The sequence below is a fragment of the Arvicola amphibius genome, chromosome 5 (assembly GCF_903992535.2).
Source record: "Arvicola amphibius chromosome 5, mArvAmp1.2, whole genome shotgun sequence".
Classification (NCBI taxonomy): domain Eukaryota; kingdom Metazoa; phylum Chordata; class Mammalia; order Rodentia; family Cricetidae; genus Arvicola; species Arvicola amphibius.
The window spans coordinates 21,134,752-21,161,276 of record NC_052051.1 but is presented as its reverse complement, the minus strand read 5'-3'; the positions used below and the strand labels follow the sequence as shown (position 1 = coordinate 21,161,276).

The window sequence follows — 26,525 nt, the reverse complement described above, 5'->3', positions numbered from 1 at the left end:
AGCTATTGGCCAAAAGGTATTTTAATTAATACAGTTTCTGTGTGATTATTTCGGATCTGGGTGGCTAGGAACGAAGAAGCAGCCTCTGCCTATATATAGGGCTGGCACAACAGTTAAAATGTTTTCTACACAAGCAAGGAAACTGGAGTTCAGAACCCCAGAACTCAAATAAATGTTGGTGGATGTGGTAGCCTGCCTGTAACTCCACCTTGGAAGGCAGAGATGGGGGATCCCTAGAGCAGTCTGGCTAGCAAGACTAGCTATATTGGCAGATCTGGGTTTCATTAAGAGGCCCTACCTCAAAAGAATATGGTAAGAGGACAGTTAAGGAATATTCCCAACATCAACTTTGGATTTCCACAAGCACATGCTTGTAGGTTAATGCCTGCTCACACACATGTGAGCATGCTTACACTCACTCATACATACCACAGACACAGACACATGAAAAGGAAATAAAATAGAAAACAATACTACATGGTTGAGAAAAATGTCAGTGGAAGACCACTTGTCTACTATGCACAAGGTCTTGTGTTCTAACCCCAACCAAGCTAATCAATTAGTCAAAGAACAGAGTAAAATAAAGTTACACACATTTCTTTCATGTCTTTTTGGTTTTGTTTTTTGAGACAGGATATCAGGTAGTCCAGGCTGGCTATAAACCTTATATGTAGCCAAGGATGAACTTCTGATCCTCCTGCCTCCATTTCCTCAGTGCTGGGTTACAGGCACGCTCATAATCCTCATATCTTTCTTTTTAACAGATAAAAACAGATCCAATGGGCATAAACTGGCGAGTAGTATAAAAGTAGTATAAAAGGAATACAGTCCTAGCTTCCAGTCCAGTTTCTTTTTAATCAATTTCCCTTTTCCAATATCGCCAAAGAGCAGAATGAACTATTTGAAAATAACTATATGCTTCTTCTCTAAGAAAATACTGACTAGCTAATGACTCTAGCACAGGGAGAGGGCCTAGAGGCTCTGGAATGATAGACTTTCAAACCCACAGCAGTATCTGAGTACATACTAAAGGAGACAAGGCCTAGGACAAAGAGAAAATCTGAAGTTAAGTACTGAGTACCAGGTCACATTTGCAAGTAAGTGATTTGAAAAAGAACTCAAACTATGAAATTTGGCTCAATATATCCCTCCTTTCCTTTTATCTTTGATTACACCTAAAAAGGAATAATTATTATTAGAACACCGCCAAAAATATTTTATAAACAATGCAACTATGTTTCTTCAACATTAAGATAAATGTGTTTATGTGAGATATACATACCATAACAGAACTTTGCAATCATCTTACCTTATAAAAATAAAATGGTTGCAAATCAAGAACTTCAATAATCCAAGGGAAAGTACGAGGCGAGCTATAGGCAAAGAGCACAATTTCCAAACAACAAGCCATCAAGGATCTGTGAAATATATCTTGCTCTAAAAGAACCTTGGGGAAGAAAGAGATCAGAGTTTAGTATTTCTCAGTAATTTCAGCCTTGGTCTTTCTAGAGAAAACTATAAACTAGTAGTTGAGAGATTTGTATTCAAGACTCAATAAAAACTAATCTAGGCAGGTGGGGAGGAAGAATGGACTATAAAAAACAGACAAAATAATCTGTAAAAATGTTAAATTACCAGAGATAACAGGATAATGAGGATATATAAATAGGATATATGTTATATACATATGTATGTATCACATATATCGTATATACACATATATTTCATTCTCAAGCTGGTAAAGTTTTCCAATTATATTTAATCTTGCTTACTATAGATTTTGAATTTAGATGAGGCACACATAAAAATCTTCTTTGAAATGTTAACACATAAAATAGGTAATATTCCCATTGAGAGAAAAACTTAGGGTTGGCTTTCTTTTTCTTTAATTATTAAAAATACCAAAATTTAATTATTTTGTCAGCATAAATGTTAATACTAAAATAGAAGGTACTAATACTAAAATAAAATAATGCAATTGCTAAAAGTTCAGAGAAAAATATTTCACTGGGAAGTCAAAAACCTCTCTCACCACTGAATATAAGATGATCTATCTAATACTGAGTATAAGATCTAACATGTTGGGCTGGAGAGATGGCTCGGTGGTTAAGAGCATTGCCTGCTCTTCCAAAGGTCCTGAGTTCAATTCCCAACAACCACATGGTGGCTCACAACCATCTGAAATGAGGTTTGGTGCCCTCTTCTGGTCTACAGACATACACACAGATAGAATACTGTATACATAATTAATAAATAAAATAAATATTTTTAAAAAAGATCTAACATGTTTTCAGGGTTATTGTTTTTGTTTTTTTGAGACAAGGTTTCTCTGTGTACCCCTGGCTATCATAGAACTTGCTCTGTAGACCAGGCTGGCTTTAAACTCATAAAGATTCACCTGCTTCTGGCTCCTGAGTGCTGGGATTAAAGGCATGCACCACCACAGTCTGGCTATGTTTTCAGTTCTTAAAAATAGTTATTTGGGGGTCAGAGGAGAGATGGCTCAGTGGGTAAAGCTGCTTGACAACCAAGCTTGAAAACCTGAGTTTGAACCCTAGGCCCCATACAGTAAGAGTGAAACTGACACCTCAACTCCACATTCACACCATGTCACACGCGTGCGCGCGCGCGCGCGCGCGCGCACACACACACACACAGAGAGAGAGAGAGAGAGAGAGAGAGAGAGAGAGACAGAGAGAGACAGAGAGAGAGAGAGAGAGAGAAAACATATTTTTTTAAAAATGGCTATTTGAGCCAGCACAGCGGTTCAGTGGGTGCAGGTACCTGCAATGCAAGTCTGACAACTTGAGTTTGATCTCTGAAATCCACATAAAGTAGGAAAAGAAAACTGAGTCCATAAAATTTTCCTCTGATCTCCAAACCTGCACCATGAAATGCACATGTCTGTACATATATCATATACACAATATTTTTAAAATTTACATTCATTTATTTTACTTGCGCATGTGTTTGTGTGTGCGCACACACTGTGCCCATTGGAGGTATTCTATGTGTGCTCTGGGGGGTCAAACTGAGGTCATCGCTTTCACAGCAAGTGCTTTTCACCACTGAACCATCTTGCTGGACTCCAAAATTACTTTCTTAAAATCTGTCTATTGTCCGTCTTTATCAAAAATCACCACAGATCAACAAGAGAATAAAAGAATGGGAACCCCATCTAGGATAAGTCATCTGTAACTACAAACCACAAGTCACAATAGACAAAACCAAATGGAGAAAGGATGATAAATGACTCAGCAGACAGAAAGATATTCAAATATACGTGAGGGTCTGTAGACAGACACTTAAAAGGACTTGATATATGAAACCTGAAGGAACCAGCATCTGAAGGCATAGGCACAATGCAAAGTAGGAATAAGGCAAGGACTGACACAGAGTGGCGATTTGAAAGTCTGCAGAGTGTGGAAAGTTATACACAATCAGTATTTGAAAGGTCAAATGATAGAAAACCGTTCTCTAGAGAAACTGAAGACTCACAGGTACTTAAGAAGAGGTGAAAGTCTGTAACTGGACAATTTCCCTTCCTTGTCTTGCTCTATAACACCAACAACCAGGTAAGAGATTAGAACAGAAAACCACTGAACCTTATCCTCACAGTTTATTACCTTTTTAATGCCTTATTCATTTGGATAATACATGTATTTGGATAATATATATAAGTGGATAATCCAGAATTACCCAGCATTTGCAGAAAACCTCCCCTGAACTACAGAACAAAACACAGAAACATTTGGGAGACATATTGAGCAATAGAAGAAAACATCAAAGAAATATAGTTAACTGTAGAGAATAAAAAATTTGCAAAAATTTAGGAGTATATGCTCAGTGGTAGAACACTTTCCTCATATGTAGAGGGCTCTGAGTTCATGAGACAGAGCATTGTAAAATTATCAAACAAAACAAACACAATGAACCATAAGACATAAGTTTAGACAAAAAGGGTAGCTCTGTAGGAATGCCCAGTGAATGAATGTGAAACTCACAAAAAGGCACATGAGGAGTGTAGTGTTGTAGCCCAACTGACAGAAGCAAGCAGAAAATTAGGAAGGAAAGAAATTCAGCAATGTCATGAACAATAACAGAAATAACAAAGCATTCTACACAATAGCAGAATACACATTTTCTACAGAACATTTACCAAGATAAACTCTGTCCGAGGCTACAAACACAATATCAATGAATTAAAAGAGGCAGGTTCATACAATGTGCTATAAAACTGTAAGAAGGCTAAACAGTGGCTGAGTGTAGCGTGCTACAGAGGACCAGCATAAAGGCCTTTCTAACAGAGAGTTCTATGTGATAGATACCATTTGTCTGTGGTTTTGCTTTCTAAGGTTTCTTCCATTTGCCCAAGGTCAGTCTTGATTCAAAAATCTTAAATGAAAAATCACAGACAGTAATTCTTAAGTTTTAAATTGTGTGCTATCCTGAGCAGTATAATAAATTAAACACCATACTGCCTCACTTTATCTTGCTGTGGATGTGAATCATCACTTTGTCTAATATATGCACACTGTATAAACTACCTGTTCATCAGTCATTTAGTTGTAGTGATCATGATGTGTACCTCGGTGCTTATGTTTACATAACCCTAATTTTACTTAATAATGACCTAAAGTACAAGAGGAGAGACAGTAGCAAACAAACTACTACTTCCCTGGTAGGGTTCTGAGGCCTTGCTGTTGACTAGAGGGTGGATTTACTTACTGACATGTCCATTCCATGAAGTCTTCGTGTTTCCTGGACCATTATAGTCTCTAATATTTTATAATACAAAATTTCTGCCAGTTTTAGTCTGTTTACAGCAAAGTCTATGGGAAATAAAGGAAAGCACATGGTATTGAACTGTGATGACAACTAAAGAGGAAAACTTAAATTGCTACTTTAACTGTAAAGGAAAGAGTTCTACTATGGGGGACATTCTCCATACTTAACACTGTGCACTTTTAAATGTCTCTTCTTACCTATGTGAGATCCTGGCTGTTTATCTGTGGACTGAGTATAGTGTTGGCAGAAAGTCTCTCCTATTCCTTTCACTATTCTCGTAATGTTTTCCATAGGATTCCGCATACAAGATCTATAAAATACAAGAGGAGTCCACTTACCAGGAAAAAGCACAGATTACCAACATTTCTCTAAACTGGAATGTAGCTCAGTGCTAAGACTGTTTGCCTAGCACACCCAAGACCACTGTGAACACACATGCACACACACACACACACACACACACACACACACACACACACACACACACAGAGTCTGGTGAGCTTTGGCTTTGCACTGGGATACAAAATCATGAAGATCGTGAGTTCAAGATCAGCCTGGGCTACGCAGCTAAAGAACAAACAAAACTAAAAACCTAAAAACTAATAGTTTTTAGTGGGTACTATTATCAGTTGTGAGCCTATAAATTTAAATAAATAAAGCTTTACATATATAAAGCAAGTAACACACAAAGATATGTAGTCCCAATAAATTTCTATAATAAAATTAATGAAAGTAGTAAAATTTCATATATAAAAAATTACATATAAGTTTTAAAAGTTTGATTCCCTTATATATGTTATATAAATGCAAGTATGAGATATGTCTTTGTGGCTGGCTTATTTTATTTAGTATATTCAAGGCCAAGATGCTGTGGTATATGACTGACTTTCCTTCCTTTTAAAGGCTAAATAATTCTTTATTCTATGTCTACAAATACTGTTTTCTTTGATTTGTTCACCTACAGGCATTTTGCTTCCACATATTGATGACTGTGAATAATGCTGCAGAGAATACAATATATAAACACCCCTTATATTCCTCTAAATCCTATTTTCAGCACATGAGAAGCAGAGGCAGGCAGATCTGTGCGAGTTTCAGGCCAGCCAGGGCTGTATAGTGATACCCTGTCTCAGTAACATCAGCAAAAACCATGTAACAACAAAAGATCCCGTTTTCAATGTTTTGAATACATTTTCCAGAAGTGGTATTAACCAAGTCATATGATAATCAACTTTTATTCTTTTTTGAGGGGGTTGATTTTTTTGAGACAGGGTTTCCCTGTGTAACAGTTCTGGCTGTCCTGGAACTTGCTTTATAGACCAGGCTGGCCTTGAACTCACAGAGATCTGCCTGTCTCTGCCCCACAAGTGCTGGGATTAGGGGCATGCACCATCTCCACTCTCTGGCCAACTTTTATTCCTTATAAATATTACTGTGCAATGGTCTACATGTGGACATCAGAGGACAACTTGGAGACTTGGCTCTCTTTCCCATGGGTGCCAGGCATCAAATTCAGGCTGATAGGACTGTACAACAAGCACTTTTACCCACCTCACCAGCCTAACTTTTACTATTCTGAGGAAACACTGTATCAGTTTCCACTATGATTGCTCCTTTTTCAATCCTCAAAAATAATGTCTAAGGATCCTAATTTCTTCCTGTACTTACTAACACTAATGATTCTTATAGCACGAATAATAAAAACCCAGAGACAGATATTGGAGTTCAAGCCGAAAATGAGAAAAGTAAAGCAGCCGGTCACTAACTCTTACCTCTACCTTAGACTGAAATGGGCGATCCTGCCTGCACGAATCCTCAGATTGAGACTGAGCATGCAAGCTGTCTCCTCCCATTTTATATTCCTCTCTAGTGCTGGGATTAAAGGAGTCACCACCACTACCCAGTCTCTATGGCTAACTAGTGTGGCTGCTGCGATTAAAGATGTGTGCCACCACTGCCTGGACTGTATGGCTGACCAGTGTGGCTGCTTTGAATTCAGATCTTCAGGCAAGTTGTATTTACCAAAACAAATACTACACCACTATAGATTCTATCTTTTGATTTGGGGGTAGAGTGAAAGATTTGGCAATCGTGATGGACAGGAAGTGACTGCTCACTGTGAGCTTGATTTGCACTTCTCTAGTTAGTAATGCTCAGCACTCTTTCATATTCGTTATTTGTCTCTCTGGAAAAATAATGTAGTGCTTTAAACATATAAAAAATTTATAAATGTATTAATTTTGTATGGATGAAGGGGGATATAGGTTATGGCACATGTGTGTAGGTCAGAAGGAACCTTGAAGGAGTTGGTTCTATACACTATGTAAGTCTTGGGGACTGAACTTACCAGGTACTTGCTGAGCTGCTTTACTACCCTGCTTTAAGCATTTTTAATTATGTTATTTTGCTGAGTATGGTGGTGCACATTTGGTGTCTGCTTGTGCACCAAATGCATGCAGTGCCCACAGAGGCCAAAAAGGGTCTCAGTCTGATGAAGGTGCTGGGAATCAAACCCGGGATTTCTGCAAAAGCAACAAGTGCTATTAACTGCTGACCCATCTCTCTGTCCCAGGAGTATCCATTATTCTGTATTATATTTGTTTGTTTTGTGTAAATGTAGGAGGGGGCACTTGTGTATCACAGGACACATGTGGAGGGCAGAAGACATCCAGGAGTCAGCTCTCTCCTCCCACCATGTGGTCCTGGACATCAAACTCAGGTCATCAGGTTTAGCAGTAAAAAATAAAAGATATGAATTGGTCCTTCTGAGCCCTGTATTAATTTTTAATATTGTGTAATGTCTTCATTCTTCTGTTTTACCAACATTTCTTTCTATTTGTAACCCATTGCATGGTCTTGGCACCACTATCAAAGACCACTTGACCACATATGTGTGTGTGTGTGTGTGTGTGTGTGTGTGTGTGTGTGCGCACGCGTGTATGTAATAAGAGTTTATTTCTCTCCATTTTGTTTCTCCGTTTTATACAGGTCTGGCTGAATATCATGCTATTTTGATTATTCAAACTTTGTACTATTTTAAATAAAGTGTGAGGCCTCCATCTTTGTTCTTTTTTTTTTTCAAGTTTCTTTTGATTATCTGGGGTCCTCTGAGGGTAGACATAAATTTTAATTTTTTTCCTCCTCTTCCTCCTCTTCTTCTTCTTCCTTCTTTTTTAATGTTGGTCTTAATTTCAGTATGTAGCCAAAGAGGATGACACTGAACCCCTACCTTCCTGCCTCTACCTCCCAAGTGCTGGGATTACAGCACCACTCCCAGCTCCTCTCTCCCTTTTCCACTGAGATATTTTATTTATGTGTATATTTCACATTCCTACAGAGTTAATCCCAGGATTTTCATTTCTGTGTCTTTATATCCTGCATTTTCTAGGTTGCCCATGCTAAGCCCTATCATGCCTGCTGACCTTGTCAGTACAGTGAAATCAAATTGATGGGAAGGAGCAGATCATCCATTATTGCTCTAGGTCTCTGAGCTACACAGCACACCTCACATCACACCTCAGGCAGTCACTCTATACTTACTCTTTCTGTGAAGTTTAGTGTAATTTTGCCATTTCTGTGATCATCGATGATTACAAAATATACCCATGCTTCAGCATCAGTAAAAACTGACAGCTTTGGAGCATTGTTTTCTCCCCTTTTCTAGTGTCTATGTACATCTATGCACGTCTGTGAGGGCATCAGAGGTCAATCTTGGACACCAATCCTCAGGAGCTGAGCACTTATTTTGTTTCAGAAAGGTTCTCTCACTAGCCTGGGTTCTCAGATGTGGCTAGGTTGGCTAGCCAGTGAGCCTCAAGGATCCTCTGCTTCTGCCTCCTTGGTGCTCTGATTTACAAAGGGAAAGTCACCACTTTCAACTTCTTTATATGGGTTCTGGGGATCAAACTTAGGGCCTCGGCACTTTACCAACTGAGTTACCTCCCCAGCCCCTGAAAGTTAACTTTTAAAATTGTTCAGGGCTCACATAATGAGCAAGAACTCTCCTTCCTCATCAATCATCAAAGAAAAGAGAAGTACTGAGCTGCAGGTCAGGTGCAGCCTAGGTTATGTGAGAGGACTAATTCTCAGAAGACAGCAACAGTAGCCTGGGACTAGAAATGCTGTCAACTCTATCCCTACTTCTGCTTATTTTTGAGATAAGGTCTCACGTAACCTAGCGTGGCCTTGAACTCATGATCACTATGCCTCAATAGAATGACAGAGAAAAGAGCAGAGTGTAGAATACCAATTCATACAATTACAACTTTATTAAACATATCCCTTTCCCAGTACCACTTCTTGGGGATGGCCACGTGAGAATCATCTACTTTTCCTGCCCACTGATTGGGAAGTCTATAACATGAAGTCACCTCTCTGTCCAAAAAGGCAGCTGCTGATCATTACTTTTCTGATTCTCATTACTCTCTCATTTCATTAGGAATCAGGAAAGAATGGTCTCTGATTTGGCTTCATTTTTATGAAGAAACACATCTCTTAAAAAACAATTCCATAAAATTCCACAAAATTATATATTCTCCCTAGTGGGAAAGCAGTCTCACCTTAAATAGTCACTCAAGTTGAACTCATTTAAAGTGAACTTAGGGACCAGTGAGATGGCTCAGTGGGTAAGGGCACTTGCCGCCAAGCCTAACAACCTGAATTCAATATCCATAATCCGAATGGTGGAAGGCGAGAACTGACTCCCACATATTGTTCTCTAGCTTCTACAACCACGCAATGGTATTCTTAACCCTACACCCATGAATATATAAATGAATGTAAAAACATTTAAAAAAAAGTCAACTAAAAAGAAAAAACACAAATAACTCAAGTACTTACAGGAGTGGAAGGTCAACACTCAACAAACTTCAAATACACTTGAAAGCCTATTATTTTGTGAAATGTCAAAATTTTCTGTAGGTGTTTCTGTCTAGACATGAACCTATTTTATGATAGAATTGATGTAGTAAAATTCGCCACATGTACTCCCAGTCTCAAAAATTCTGACTATATTAAAAACATAATTGCACGAAGACTCTAATTATAATAAAACATTTAGGAAAACGACATTATACTTACTCAAAAATATTCAGAAGTTGCTCACTTGGTGCATTTTTTAGTCCAGCCACAATACTCTGTAAACGGCTTACACTTTGAGTAGCTGAAGCAACAGGAGTGGTGACTGCCTCTTTTTCTTGTAAATACCGCCGTCCGGTAAGCGGGGTAGAAGGTGCAAATGACTGTTTCTGTCAGAAAAGGAAAATGTGTGGAATTAACGAGAGACTCCCTCTGACCTTATGTCCAATGCGGTGTCCCATCTTCTACATTCACAGGTGCATTGCTTAACACGTTTCTTCCTTTTCAGGTCAGCCATCGATGTCAGCAATATTATGCTAATGATACTGTACAACAGAATCATACTTTCTATTTGTAATCTCATGTCTGAAATACGATGCATATCTATTTTAATTTTATACACGAGGAAATAGGCACAGATAGTAAAACTTGTCTGTGCTAATGAAGTTAATAAAAGAATTGGAAAGTAGCTTCCCACTCTCTGCAGGAGTGAATTTTCCATTAGCCTCTGTCCTCTAATAAATCTCACACATAAACATGAAATTAAGCTTTGGCCCTCAACATTCCATTATAGTTACACAGCAGAAGTCAGAGAAAAGCAGTTTGTGTCAAGTGCAGAGAAGTAAAACTACAATTCTGAAGCAACATAAACAGGCTAAGCTGAGGCAAAGAGACTGGTAATTAACTGTAAATTTTATATCAAAAACCATATAATGACAAACCCAGGCGTGCTTAGAAAATGTATATAAATCATGACTAATAGGAAAAGTAAGTGCTATAGTTTAAAAATTACCTTTCAGAGCTTTCATGGGAAATATGAATTAGTAGCAGAAACTCAATATTTAACTTGAAAGATGCCTCTGCTGTTAGTAGAATCACACAAAGAAAAGACAAGTATCATTCAGAACTGAGGCCACGCTAGGTTATATTACTTTTTCAAAATGTTGTTGAAGGTTGTATTCCACATTGGCCTCTGATGTCAGTTTCCCAAATGGGGTGTCAGCGGTGAACTTTCGAGGTGTTCCAATTTCCTCCTCAGCATCTGCTCCCAAAAAGATCCTCTCATCAAAGTCACCCACAGTTAGAACATACTCCTCGTACTCCTTGTTCACTGCTTTGCTGCAAAGAGAATTGCTTTGAGCTGCCAGAATAAAACTGAGCCATATGACAGATGCATCTCAGTTGAAGACAGATCCAGCCTACAGGCCAGAAGAGGGCATGAGATCTCATTACAGATGGTTGTGAGCCACCATTTGGTTGCTGGGAGTTGAACTCAGGACCTCTGGAAGAACAGCCAGTGCTCTTAACCTCTGAGCCATCTCTCCAGCCCAGATGACTGCATTTTTATTGCCTTTGCTTGTCTAGTATCAGAGGTCCCACCTGATTATGAATAGCCATACTGGTCGCAGCAATAACTTATCTTCAAGTACAAGTGAAAGAAGACCATATACTTAATCTAAAACAGTGACGTTAATTCACATCTGATCCCTGAGGAAATCAAATGGCTTTGAAATAAGAGCATTCTCAATTGCTAATGTGGATTATTTGGAAGAATATAAAATCAAACACAGATGTCATTGGGTGAATTTCTGAATTCTCAGGGGAGTGCAGTTGTTTCAAATGCCAATGTTTCTTAAATATATTCAGCCAACAGGGCTTAGTGACAATTCCATTCAATGCCATTAAAGCGAGACTTTTGAATTTGACGAAGTTACCTTGATATTTAATGTTTCACTTAACAAATTTCAACAATTCATTATTGCCAGTCTGTGTCATGACAGGCACTATTTGTATTAGATATTTACCTATTGTTTGTAAGATCTCATGTAGCCTAGGCTGGCCTCAAACTCACTACATAGCTAAGGTTGGCCTTGAATTTCTAATTCTCCTGCCACCAAGTCCCAGGTACTGAGATTACATACAGGTGTGTGCCAGCACACTCATCTTTAAATACTTACCTATTATCAGCAAAACTGGAAAGGTCCAAAAGACATTCACCTTTTAAAATCTGGCCAAAGAAAAAAATAGGGAATATCAACAAACACAAAAATGAGATTTCAGTAACATTTCACATATGTATAATACACATATAAAGAATTAGTAAAGGTTTCAGAGCAGGCTTGAGACATGTCTCAGCAGTTAGCAGCACTGGCTATTGTTGCACAGACTCTGGATTCAGTCCCTAGCACCACATGGTGGTTCACAATCATCTATAATTCCAGTTCTAGGGGATCCTACACAAATGTGATGAACAGACACACTCAGCCATACACACACACACAAAATTAAATAAATATTGTTAAAAAGACATTTAGACTAGTAAAAACATAACCACAGAACATTAAAACAGATTTAAAGTCAGATTTGTTTTTTGGGCTTTTTGTTGTTGTTGTTTTTTGTTTGTTTTAGTATTTTGTCCTCTAGCACCATCCTCCCAAATAAGAAAAATCAAAGGTTTTTGTTTTAATTGGTGCTGGATATTGAACTCAGAACCTCACTCATGCAAAGTGAGCGCTATGCCAGTGATCACAACCCTAAGGACAAATTTTCAAAACACTGCAAGGTTAGCCTATGACAGTTCTTTCCAAAATTTAAAAATATTTTCATTTTTTTAAAGAAATGCATACAATATATTTTGACCATACTTACTCACTACTAATTCCTCCCAAATCTACTCCTACCTCCCCCACTTTTTCAAATAACATATTGACTCCAACTTGTACTGCCCATAAAACTGGGAGTAGAGTCATCCACTGGAGTGTGGCTAACCTATCATGTGCCAGACCATTAAAGAGCACAGACTCTCACTGCCCTAAAGCTATCAACCAACCACAGTTCCTGCCCTCCCACTCCATACAGGAATGCTGACTGAACTGATGCTGTGTAGGCAAACACTGCTGCTGTGAACTCATAGAATGCAGTGGTTCTGACCACTTCCAAATGATCCCTGAGACTTGGGAGGGGATGTGATACAGATGTTCCTTTTGTAGCTAAGCATTCCACTGACATTTACTCTCTACACTGAGAAAGCACTTTTTTTTAAGGATTATATTATTATGCATATAGTGTTCTGCCTGCATGTATGCCTGCAGGCCAGAAGGGGGCACCAGATCCATTTTAAATTGTTGTGAGCCACCATGTGGTTGCTCTGAGCCATCTCTTCAGCCCAAGAAAGTATTTTTAACAAGCGATTTCACCAGTAATTCTAGTGAAAGAGACCCATTATTAAATATTAGTCTATGAGAAGGAAAATTAAAATTACTACTACATGCTTCAGTAAGCAAAAAGTTTAAAAGGAGAGGCATGCTTGCAATCCCAGAACGTGAGATGTAGAGGGAAAAGTATCAGCAGTTTAAGGTTACCCTTGGTTTGAGTTTGAGGCTAACTTAAATTACATGAGACCCTCTCTCAAAACAAACAAACGATAAAGATTAAAAGAAAATTAAAGGGGTTGCGGCTGGGTAGTTAGCTCACTGGCTAGTATTTATAAGGCCTTGGATTTGATCTTCAGTACCACAAATTGAAAGAGAGGAAGGCCTTGATTCCTATTACTGGTGAGAAAGGAAAACCACAGTTGCCAGTAATTCTATCTTCCTTACTAGACTTAGGTTGTCATTATGTTAGGTAACAAAGGGAAATGCCATCAAGAGCAAAGGTCCATCATACATGAACAGAGAGAGCTGAAGTTACATTTGCCATTCTAAAAGTGACAGTTATCATTTAGCTTGGTGACAGTCTACCATGTAGAAATTCCAACCCTTAGCTGGCATGGTAGTGAATGTCTTTAATCCGGTCATTTCGGAGGCAGACGCAGGCAGAACTCTGTGAGTTCAAGGCCAGTTTGGTCTACAGAGAGAGCTCCAGGACAGTCAGGCCAGTTACACAGAGAAACCCTTTCTCAAAAAAAAAAAAAATTCCAACCCTGAATTGTCATAGCGTCTTGTTTTTAAAAGCTTTTTATATAAAAGGTCATGTTACTTAAATAATAAATTGAACAAGATAAAAGTAAGTATTATCCTACAAGTCAAACAAAACATGTCTGGCCTTAGAGCTGAACTATTTATTATCCTGTCCAATCATGCAATCCAGAATCTGACTAGTCTCCAAGTAGTTTCAAAATCATAATGGTTTGGATGATGGGTATGCTTCTGGAATGGAATAAATTGTTACAATAATTGTGCCAAGACAATAGTGGCTATACAGACAAAATGGGATTTGGGCCACTGTACTAAGGTATACTATGTCTGCATAACATATTCTTTAAAAGTTTACTTTTCTGGAAATGTTTAACATACCTGTAGTGATATTTTGTTTGTGTTTTAAGAAATAAAGCTTGCCTGAAGATCAGAGTGCAGAGTTAAGCCACTAGAATCCAGGCAGTGGTGGCGCACACCTTTAACCCCAGGATTAGCATCGCACGCCCTTAATGCAAGCACTGGGGAGGTGGAGACAGGAGTGACATGGCTGGGAGGAGACAGAAGCTCAAGGCAGTCTGAGGTTTGATGGAGACAGATGCAGCCTGGAGATGCAGTCTAAGGACAGCATCGTCCCTTCGGTTTGAGCATTGATAGAGGTAAAAGGTCTCCCTAATGGCTGGCTACTTTGTTTCTCTGGATCTTCAGTATTAATCCCTATATCTGACTTTTTTTTATTATTAAGACCAATTAAAATTTATGCTACACATACCTACAAGAAATCATGATGTATACATATTCCAGGACATGTAAGATTAAATACAAAGTATAGAAGGGAGAAGAAGCCAGTTAGGAAAGGCTTTATGCTTAAAGAAAATATCATGGGCCTATGAGGGGGCTCAGCAGATACAGGCACCTGCCCCACAAGTCTGGTAACCTGAATTTGATGCCTGGAACCCATTTAAGTGTGAAAGCAAAGAACCAACTCATGAAGTTGTCCTCTGACCTCCACACATGTTGTGGCATGTGTACTCACATATACACAACAGGCATCCATGCACACAAACAATAATAATAATACTCAAAAAAATTTAAGCCAGCCATGGAGGCACACACCTTTAATCCCAGCACTTGGGAGGCAGAACCAGGTGGATCTCTGCAACTTCAAGGCCAGCCTAACCTACAAAGCTAGTTCCAGGACAAGCCAGGGCTACACAGAGAAATCTTGTCTTGAAAAACAAGCAAGCAAACAATAATAATAATAATAATAATAATAATAATAAGTAAATAAAAATCTCTTAATACTAAATGGGGAACCAGAGTGATGATTTAAACGAAATTCTTTACCAAAGTGAAAAGACAAGGCCTAATTGAATTACATGATTCATGGCTGAAGAAGTGAGAAGTTAATAACTCCTCCATGATAAACCAACTCAGAAACATAAAAACAGACAATTACAGAAAAAAAAAATGAGAGTGCATGTAAGTAGCCTGAAAGCAGTTTTCTGCTTTATTTATGTGGAATTAAAGTGATAGTTGTAGCTGAAAGTAATGGCACACACTTTAATACTTGGGGCAGAGGCAGGAAGAACTCTGTGACTTCAAGGTCATGGTCTACACAGTGATTTCCAGGATAGCCAGAGCTAAACAGTGAGACCTAGTCTCAAAAAAAAAAAAAAAAAAAAAAAAAAAAAAAAAAAAAAAAAAAAAAATCAAAAAAGAAAAAACAAAACAATAGTTGTTATACTATTACAATGCGTTTAGTAAATAGCACTTAACAGAATGACTGCGGCAGAAAATCAGTCAGTTCACTCTGATCTCATGCTTCTCATAACCCTTTCTCAGGAGAATGCAGGTTCTGCTAGAAACCCCGAAAATTTCTGGCAGTGCATTTCCCAGACACAACATACAACTGAGCACTTTCTTCAACCACTCAGTCTCCTGTGACTAGAGGGCAAGGCTGCATCACAGCAGACACTGAAACTTGGGATTTGAAGGCACTGGATGCCCTGGAACTGGAGTTACAGGAAGTTATGAGCTGGGTATGGTGGGTGTTAGGAACTGAACCTGGGTCTTCTGGAAGAACAGTTAATGCTCTTAACCTTAGAGCTATCTCTCTAGCCCCAGACTTGGGACATCTGACCAGGACTATTGTATGATATTTTGTTTGTGTTCTGACAAATAAAGCTTGCCTGGAGATCAGAGCATGCGGCTAGTCACTAGTTAACCATAGAGCCGGGAAGCAGTGGTGCACGCCTTTAATTCCAGCACCTGGAAGGTGGTGACAGGAATATAATATAATATAATACAATATAATATAATATAATGGCTGCTCCTTTGCTTCTCTGATCTTTCAGGCTATTACCCCAATAACTGACTCCTGGCTTTTATTGATAGGACTGATTAGGATCATGTTACATGAGTCCTACAATGTTAAGGAGATTCTTTCTTTTCAGGGTGCTGCTGACCCCAAATATCTTATTTGTTATTACCTTCTTATCAAAGAGTTTTGAAATATATGGCTTGAAATAATGCTCCTTTATTCCTTTTGCTTCTACTAGAAGTCCATCATGTAGATCACAAAGTACGGCAATGATACAGGGAGGCTCTTCTGCAGCTTTGAAGTCAGGAGCATGGAAATCAGATGGTAAACCTAGTTTGACAGACCATGAAGGGAACAGGAAGGACAAGAAGAACAGTCAGTTTTTTAGTTTTTTCTAAAATTTAATAATTACTTTTTAAAACTAAATATTTTACCTTTAAATGATGGATTTAGCAAGTCTCGTCTATTTGGGCACATAATAGCATTGGCAAAAATCAGGTCCAAGCAGCACAGAAGTAAATGATATGAGTTTACTAAATCATCACCAATCATACGGAAATTACCTTTATAAGGAAAAAAAAGTTAAAACCCAGGAACCTCTCATGTCAAACATCACCAAATCCCAGAGTAGAAATGTAAGCTCTGAGAACGTCAACTTACCCTTAGTGTAAACAAAGAGTGTCCAGCAGAAATTAAAGAGATCCTTTACACTGCAAGGAATTCTCCTAAAATGAAAAAATGTATTCTTTTGGTCTGACTAACCTGCTAAGCATTGAAAGAGCAAATATAAATAAAAGGGTTAAATTCATGTAAAACTCCACTCAAGTGGACAGATGGCTCAGAAACAGACTTCTTAAAGCTTTTTAGTCTACATTGAACATCAGAATAAATAAAATAATAATAAAAGTATTACCCATTTCCAAATATAAGCAACTGTCCATAAATTTCCAAAGAAATTTAAGTCTTTGCAGAAAGGTAATAAGCAGACTTTTAAAGTTAAACTTTCCTAATAATCTTGTATCACAAATATATGAGATTAAATGACTCACCTCTGCTTCCTGCTCCGTGGCAACTTTGGTAGCTCTTCATATGGATTTTGAAATATATCTAAAAAAATGGGCTCAAATTTTTTAAAAATTACAGTTGATACTTCAAAATTTCTCTCTAGCCTTTCTATACGTTCACGAAATTCTTGTGGTAGGTTTGACATGTCCATCCACTTCTTCATTTTACTAAAAAACTGTATTAAGCTTCAAAGAAAAGGAAGAAAAGACAACTTTAAAATTAGCTCATATAATGGACTGAAAATGACACAATCTCTTTACGACTAAAAGTCTTTAAAAACCTAAATTTATGAAAAAGCAAAGAACATAAGCCCTCATTTCACTGCTATGAACTGCTCTGGTTCCCAGGACCATCACGGAGACTGATGACACAGAGTGACAGCAACCTTCTAGGATGCAGGTGGTAAAAGCACCTACCTATTTCTTTCCTCCGCTGCACCTAGGCAATGATCTACATATAGTTGATGAAGTATACGTTAGTCAACAATTAATTTATAGGTTCACAAAATTAGTTTGGAAAAAAAAGTCTCCCAAATGAAAGTTGTTCACAAAGAAGCAGACTATTATAGGTTGGGAGTAAAATTCAAGTATCTGAGTTCTTTTGCTTGTTTTTTTTTTTTTTGGTTTTTCGAGACAGGGTTTCTCCGCAGCTTTATTTTTAGAGCCTGTCCTGGAGCTAGCTCTTGTAGACCAAGCTGGCCTCGAACTCACAGAGATCCGCCTGCCTCTGCCTCCCGAGTGCTGGGATTAAAGGCATGCACCACCACCGCCCGGCTTTCTTTTGCTTGTTTTTGGAGACAGGGTTTCTCCCTGTAAGTCTGGCTGTCCTGGAACACGCCCTATAGACCAGTTTGGCCTCGAACTAACAGAGATCTGCCTATCTTTGCCTCCCAAGTACTGGGATTAAAGTTGTGTGCCACCAGGACCAGCTAAGTATTTGAGTTTTTTCTTTTTTTTTCTCATGGTTTATTTTTTTATATTTAAAAATTTCCATCTCCTCCCCTCCTCCTCCCCCTTCCCTCCACCCATACCCACCCTCACCTTTCTGGACCTGGGGGGAGTTGGGAGGACCTTGGTCTTAACATAAAGTATTTGAGTTTTAACAGGCTTTTTGTTTTTGTTTGTTTGTTTTGTTTTTTTAAATATTTATTTATTATGTATAAAATATTCTGTCTGTCTGTATGCCTGCAGGCCAGAAGAGGGCACCAGACCCCATTTCAGATGGTTGTGAGCCACCATGTGGTTGCTGGGAATTGAACTCAGGACCTTTGGTAGAGCAGGCAATGCTCTTAACCTCTGAGCCATCTCTCCAGCCCCGTTTGTTTTTTTTTTTTTAAATTTATTTATTATGTACTTGGAGTTCTACCTGCATGTATCCCTGCCAGAAGAGGGCACCAGATTTCATTGTGGATGATTGTGAGCCACCATGTGGGTTCTGGGAATTGAACTCAGGACCTCAAGAAGAGCAGCCAGTGCTCTTAACCACTGGGCCATCTCTCCAGCTCAGTGTTTGAGTTTTAGTGTGTGACATCACCACCAAAAATAAAATAAATACGTAGATATTTAGAAAATCATAATAGATTGTTACTCCACTTTCTCAGCTTATCCAATAATGGTATACGATCTGTTAGCATGGTCTTAGATTAAAAACTCATAATGTCAAAAGCTCACTTTATTATCTGGCACTATATAGAGGGATACTAGGTAATGTTTTTAAAGTTATCAGTTAATTGTTCACAGGTAAATTTGAAACATTAATTAAAATCTGAAATTCTAAAAAGTTCTTATCAACAGCAGCAGCAACGTAAAAACAACAACAAAAAATTGTCCCACTATTTTTCTTTTCTCCTCCCAATTAGTTACTATGAAGTTTTCCCTTTTTTGACAGGGGCAGATTGGGGTAGGAAGATGCTCAGTGTGGGATGTTCTCTCCTTTGAGGAATTCCTCACTTTTGAGAATTACTTCTTTTAGACCAGCTTCACTGGAAATTGGGGTGCGAAGTTTCCTGGTATGTGTGTATCCTAGGTTGAGCTTCAATCACTGACCACATGATGAAAATGAACAGGGTGCCTCCAAGAGGCCTGATGGAGCCTCTTGAGTGCTAGGATAACTGACATGTCTCATCACACCAACATATTACTTGCAGGCACTGTACCATGGAGGTACACACCCAACCTTTAAAAACCATCTTCATGTCTCTGATAAACTACACACAGGATTACATTTGCCATTTTAATGTCTAGTCCAGCTGCATCTGGTTACCTGTGTTGTAAAGCCACCGTCACCACCCACCTCTAGAACTCATTTGAAATTTTTATTATGAGTATGTACTGATCTAATTTTTATTATGAGTATATACTGATCTAATTTTTCAAGCTATAATTCTGTTGTTTAGAGACAAGTCTTTTGTAGCCCAGGCTGACTCTGAATTTGTTATATAGCCAAGGATGATCATGAATCCCTAAACTTCCTGTCTCCATCACTCCGGTGCTAAAATAACAGGCTTATGCCAGCTTTTATATGGTTGGTGCCTAGAAAAAAACCTAGGTCCGCAGGCATACTAGGCAAGTGTATTACCAACTGAGCTATATTCCCCACCCCATGATAACATTTTTAAATAAGTCTACAATTACCCCAGTCCTCTTTTAAAATAGATTGCTCCTCATTTGAGATATGTCTGATGTCTTCTTAAGGCTAAATATACACAAGTTGTACATTTTGAAACTGCATGGAGTGATTTTAAGTCTTTAGGACAACTACATGCAGTGGCATATTATATCCATCTTCATCTTATTAATGTTATTGACTTTGGTCATCGTGTCAATGTATTGCCCTGTTTTCTACATAGTTGATTTTTATTTCAACTTGTCACTACTAGGCACTTTGTAGGTCTAAGTTCTACCTTTTACTTGCTCCTTTGTCAACCACATAGGACTATTCAGCTAGAGCTGTTACACAGAGAAACCCTGTCTTGAAAAAACAAAATAAAATAAAAATAAAAAAGAGACAACGGCTACAAAAATATTCCTTTTTAAAGGGGAACAAATAGGAATAAGTGAATGTAATACTGATCCAAAACTGGAAATGGTACTCAAAGAAAAACAATGCTACCAGGAATATTATTAGCTCAACTAACAAAACTAGACTATTGATGGCAGACTTGAAAAAAAATGTTAAGTTCCCTGAAGACTGCATCATAGTTAATTAAAAAATACCACTGAAACTGGGCATGGTGACACACATCTATAATTGTAGCACTTGGAAGGCTGCAGCAAGAGCCACAGTTTGAGACTAGCCTGGACCTGGGCTATATTGTAAGATTCACTCTCAAAAATAAGTAAATAACTAACTAATTAAAATATCATTGAAACCAATTTCAGGATAAAAGGTTATAAAGAGTACAACTCATTTTAAAATGAGTAAGGAAGAAGCACTGAGAGAGAAAGAGCATAATACTTAATACAGAAAGATAAATTGATAAAGTAAATGAGGTAAAATGGCAGTAACCGGTGAGACTGGATCACAGGTAGACGGGTATTCTTTCCATTTCTCTCATTTTTCTAATTCTCCTGTAAGCTTTAAACTATTTTCAAATTTTAAAAAATTAGTGAGCAAAAGTATAGCTAAAATCAATTTAACAGAAGCCTTTGGTTGAAGTTAGAATCTGAAGAGGCAACGTAGAGAAGCAAGATCAAACTGGGAAAGAACATGCAGTAACAGAACAAAGTCAAATGACTTAAAATGAGAGAAACCGAATCCTAAAATGACATTTAGGACTCTGTGTGCTTGTGGTGTATGTTTATGTGTGTGCATGTGTGTATACTTGTTCACGTAGCTACATGTAGAAGCCAGCAAATGACACTGAAGTATCTCCCTCAATAACTTTTCCACTAAAATTTTTTATTTTTAAATTTATCTTTGCGTGTGTGTGTGTGTGTGTGTGTGTGTGTGTGTCTAAGCAGAGTTTCTCCCTGCAGGGAAACACAAGAAGCAAGAAGGTGTCAAAGGTAACTACATCTTTGAAGTATAGTTACAGGGAGTTATGAGCCCCAGTATGGATGTTGGGGACCAAATTCAGGCTCTCTGGGAGTACAGGAAGTTCTCTTAAACACTGGGCCATCTCTCCAGAACCTCCACTTCAATTTTTGAGGTAGAGCTGTCATTCTGACTGGACTGTGCCCTCCAAGCCCTAGGATGGCCTGCCTTGGTCTCCCAGCACTAAGGCCCAGGGCACAAGCACCCAGGTACTCATGCTTGTGTGACAGATACTCTACCCACTGAGCAACCTCTCCAGCCAAACTTAGTACTTCTAAAACATTTGGGAAAGCAAAATGCTTTACCTTAACTTAGCTGAGCGAAGTATTCTGGTCAATGAAACACAGTTTCCTTCCATGACGCCCTTTCCCACTGTAGGAATGATGCTCTTGCGGCAAGCAACATATAAAGAACATGCCAGCCAGTGTACGACTTCTCCCTGCAGGGAAACACAAGAAAAATACAGAGACACCTTAAAATGCTTACCTGGGAAAGGTTTTATAATTTCATCTCTCTAAACCCTAAAGAAATAAGGTGAATACAGTCCCAAATATCAATATAGACCTCCACATTTACCTCCCTGTTCTTAGAAAAATCAGAAATTTTCCTGAATTTCTAAATCTAAAAATAGATATCTTACTTAATTCCAAATTTAGCCTTACTGAAAGAATTTTACTAAAATCTTTTTTGTATTCTCCTCTCTCTCTCTCTCTCTCTCTCTCTCTCTCTCTCTCTCTCTCTCCCCCTCTCCCTCTCCCTCTCTCTTTCTGAGACAGAATTTTGTGTAGCCTTAGCTATCTTGGAACTAGCTCTGTAGACCAGGCTGGCTTTGAACTCACAGAGGTCAACCTCACTCTACTTCCTGAGTGCTGGGATTAAAGGCATATGCCAACTCCACCTGGCAGTCATATTCTCGATTGTATTTATTCTTTTCTATTATTTAAATTTTATGTTTCTCACTCAGGAGGCAGAGGCACTGTGAGTTCAAGGCCAGCCTGGTTTACAAGAGCTAGTTCCAGGACAGGCTCCAAAAGCTACAGAGAAACCCTGTCTTGAAAACAAAAAACAAAACAAAAATTATATTTCTTTTTAACCAATTCTGCAGAGAAAAGAAAAAATAGAGTAGAAAGTTGTCAGGGGAGTCACATGTCAACATATTAATATGCTGATATATAATAATACAGTAATCATTAATACCCACAATATGAAGGACAATGTCATTTTTGTGAGAGCAGGATTTGGGGCATTATTTATCCCATAGTAAGTTATCTTTAAAATATTAAGCATAGTTCTCCACCACCATAGATATCTCAATTTACAAGCTATAAAAAAGTAACAATTGGTAATTCAACACTTAATTTTCTGCTCTTGACTTCAAATGTTTTCAAGTGGTAACACTGCATGACTGGATGAAATACAGTTGAAGTAAGAGGATTAAGCATTACAGATACAGGCCTAGCAGTGGTGGCACAAGCTTTAATCCCAGTACTTAGGAGGCAGAGTCATTTGGATCTCCGAGTTCGAGGCCAGTCTGGTCTACAGAGCAAGTTCCAGGACAGTCAGGGTTACCCAGAGGAAAAAAAAGAATTACAGATACAGACACTAGCATGGCTGCATAAACAAGACCTGAACAAGCATGACACCAATAGACCAATAGTGCTAATGTGGAAGGAGGAACCTAGGCAAAGAACCAGGGAACTGAGGAGTGCTGAGAGAAACAGCACACCAACTGGCTCTCCAACACCAAATGATCAGCCTAAAAACATACATGTGGACAGAGAAAACTACATTTATATATTTAGAAATATACACACACATAGACATATACACACATATGGAACAACAATTAAAAAGAGACTATGATTTTGAGAGACAACATAAAGGGGAGGTACATAAAAGAGGGAGGGGTCAGAGGGAGGAAAGGAATGGGGAGAATGATATAACTAAAAGCTAAAAAAATGGCAATAATCCTGAAAGGAATTAAGATACAGGGCTGGAGAGATGGCACTTGCTATGTAGGTCTGGAAATCTCAGTTTGATCCCTGGAACCCATGTCAATGTGGAAGGAAAGAACAGACCCAACAGAAGTTGTCCTCCAACCTCCACATGGCACATGCCACCTCCTGATTATAAATTAAAATTTTATTTTAAAATTTTTATGGAGAGGATCAGAGATATACCTCAGTGGTAGAATACTTAAACCAATGAAACAAAATCAAAAATGGCTCTTAATCTCCAAGTCTAAAGTTAAGAATAGTAACAGAAACTGTTCTCCCTAATTGGTATTACACACACACACACACACACACACACACACACACACACGCACACATATGTTTTAAGAGTTGAAGAGAAAGCGTGGGAAAATACAGTGTAGTTAACTGACTTTGACTGGATGTCAACAGAAACTTCACAAAGGAAGATTTAAAACTGCTCAGTAGCAAACTACCAAAAAATGTAAGTTAGGTGAGAAAAGGCAGAATGCCTGCAGGGCCTTGTGTGGTGGATTAGGCAGGGATAGAGACTGTAGACAGGATTCTTAGGAGTAGCAGAGACTGAGAGATGCCTTTTCTCCAAGCGTCTTTCACTAACAACTAAAAGAAGAAAAACAAGAAGAAAAAAAAAAAAGCACAGGGCAGACTACTTCCACACTCAATTTTTAAAGAATTATTTATTTAGTATGCCTACAGTATTCTACCTGCATGTATGCTTTCACGCCAGAAGGGGGCACCAGATCTCATTATGGATAGTTGTGAAAGTATGCTGGGAATTGAACTCAAGACCTTTGCAATAGCAGCCAGTGTCTAAACTGCTGAACCATGCTTTCTACAGTAAACATTTAAGGTGTCAACCAACTCTGCCTAACTATAGATTTAGCATTTAGATTGTCAACCTTCTCTGGAGTTACAGGTGAAGGGAAATAGTCCAGGCAGAGTGACCTGCAGAAAGCTAACAACTTAGGCTGAGTTTAACATACCTAAAATCTGAAACAAGCATCTAAGTTGAGTGACTTGGCCACAGATTGTACTCAATGATAAATGAAGGCCTGGGAGGTTAGAACTGCTTTCTCAGTACGTTAAAAAACATTTCCAGCTGAGATGCCATTAAAATTTCCCTCACTTTTTTATATAGTGTACGTGTGTACACATGCATGTGCACATGTGTAAATGTGTTCCCCCATTCATGTATTCATGAGTGAAGGTCAGAGATAACTGCTGGGTGTCTTCTGAGGCAGAGTCTCTCACTGAACCGGGAGCTCTGTGTTGCAGTTAGACTGGCAGGCCAGGGCTGGGTACTTGGGATCTGCCTGTCTCAACCACTCCATCCTCATTTCCAACTCCATGCCTCTGAGTGCAGCAATTGTCAGAGGATCAATCTATATGTGAATCCAGCCCTTGTGGATAATGAAAGCTTCTGTACATCCCAGGGATATGCTGAAATATCCCCTGGGGTATGGTTCCCGTAGACCAGAAGATACCAAAATCCAAGGATGTTCAACCCCTGATTTAAAATGGCAATGCATTTGCACATAACCTATGATCTCTAGATTACTTGATGTAAATGTTATGTAAATAATGATATTATATTGTTTGTGGAATGACAAGTCTGTTCATGTTCCGGAAAATGCAGTTTTTTCCCCAAATACTTTTGACCTGTGGAACCCACGGGCATGAGTTCCACTTGTACATGTCATTACAGTTCTGTTTCTACACTGAGCTTATATACCTCTCTAAGTTTCGATATTCGAGTGATTCTAAGCAAAACAATCCTGGGCAGTGATAACACTGCCCTGCTGTGGAGACAGATATAAAAGTTACTGGGCCTGGTCTACAAGAGCTAGTTCCAGGACAGGCTCTAGAAACTACAGGGAAACCCTGTCTCGAAAAACCAAAAAAAAAAAAAAAAAAAGTTACTGGGAAAATCTAACAGTGACAACCACCGCTTATTTTATTCAGGGTCAGACCACGATAACGACCTGGCAGAGAGGAACGTGGGACTGAGAAGAGCTTTGTGTGTGTGTGCTGACTTTGATCAGACTGCCCTGGTATAAACGAACCCACTGCTGCACCCTAAGAGGCAGAAGGGTGGAGAGGTTAAAAGGCTCATACAGCTGAACCAGACTCCATCACAAACCGTGTCACCTGGGGCGCCAAATTAACCTCTTAGGACCCCGCTTTCTCTTCCGCGGAGAGGGGATCCAAACGTGTTTAAAGAGTGGGGAAAGACATAAGCAAAGGAATGAGCAGCGATGAGCGACTCATTTTATCACAGGATCAGGTCTGATCGATTTAACGGCGCCCTTTGGGGCGCTGGGCGGCGCGCAGAAATCAAGTTTGGAAGCCTGACGTCTAGGGAGCTCCGGAGCAGAGCGGGACTCGGGAGCAGTTCCTTTTCTCAGCTTCGGTTTCCCGCCTCAAAACAAATGGGTGGGCTGACCGAGCTACACCCACCCTTCTCTCCCCGCGCTCCTCGGAGACCCTCGGAGGTGGGGGAACTCCCACCGCCCGAGAGGCCGGGGCGGGGGCGGGCCGGAGGTGGGGCCTGGCGAGGGTCGGGGCCGTCGCCCACCTGCCGCCGCTCACCTCTAGGCTGTAGTTGCCGCGGATGGCAGTGAAGTCGTCCAGGGCTTCGGCCGCGCTGCCCTCATCCAGGTTCAGCTCCTGGCACAGGGCCTGCAGCGCCTCCCTGGCCGCGGCGACCACCGCCGCCCCCTCGGCTTGGGGCTCGTCCTCGAACATCCCCTCCGGCCCGACGGGCGGCGCGACCCGGCTTCGGGGTTGTCTTTTCCCTCCCGGCGAGCTACCCACAACCCCCCGCGACAAAGCGCGCGAAAATCGCCTGCTTGAGCTCGCCTTCCCTTCATCGTCTGCCTCCGCTTTGATCCTCAAAAAGTCCCTTTTCTCCTCTGGAGCCCGCAATAGCCCCGCTCCGGGAATGGGATAAGAAGATGGACCTCAGACTCTAAAGGAGCCCTAGCTCGGGCCCTTGCGGGGCAGCCCCGGGGTACCGGCCCGCGGGGACGGACGCGAGGGAGCGGGCGGAAGGATCCCAGCCGGTGCTGAGGCCGCCGGGACTGTAGCTTGCGACCCGCGCTCTCCACAGCCGGTCCCGTGGTGTGGGTAACTTAGGACTACCTGTGGCGACTTCGTCCTCCCCTGTGAGAAACGTTCTCCATGACACTAGTCCGTGGACCCTAGGTTTGTCAGCTCCCCGGCGCGCATTAAACCTTCTCTCATTGAGCTTTGACCTTGATGGAGATGGGAGAGGGAGCAGCCGCAAGTGGCTCTTTGATGTAGGAGCGCCACGTCGGAGGCTTCTGGCTT

General features: G+C 39.7%; 1 protein-coding gene across 1 annotated transcript in view; it reads right to left on the bottom strand.

Moving 5' to 3' along the window:
• Rbl1 (RB transcriptional corepressor like 1) overlaps positions 1–25,984 on the bottom strand; it is a 56,074-nt gene extending 30,090 nt beyond the window's left edge. The window contains exons 1-12 of the mRNA XM_038330476.2: positions 25,785–25,984; positions 21,507–21,640; positions 17,151–17,351; positions 16,762–16,826; positions 16,536–16,664; positions 16,271–16,431; positions 11,823–11,872; positions 10,797–10,983; positions 9,868–10,034; positions 4,986–5,098; positions 4,729–4,832; positions 1,310–1,447 (exon numbers count right to left, since the gene is read on the bottom strand). Coding sequence (XP_038186404.1) covers positions 1,310–1,447; positions 4,729–4,832; positions 4,986–5,098; positions 9,868–10,034; positions 10,797–10,983; positions 11,823–11,872; positions 16,271–16,431; positions 16,536–16,664; positions 16,762–16,826; positions 17,151–17,351; positions 21,507–21,640; positions 25,785–25,940 — 1,605 coding nt within the window. The 5' untranslated portion in view covers positions 25,941–25,984. The remainder of the gene's footprint in view (positions 1–1,309; positions 1,448–4,728; positions 4,833–4,985; positions 5,099–9,867; positions 10,035–10,796; positions 10,984–11,822; positions 11,873–16,270; positions 16,432–16,535; positions 16,665–16,761; positions 16,827–17,150; positions 17,352–21,506; positions 21,641–25,784) is intronic.
• Positions 25,985–26,525: the final 541 nt, after the last annotated feature.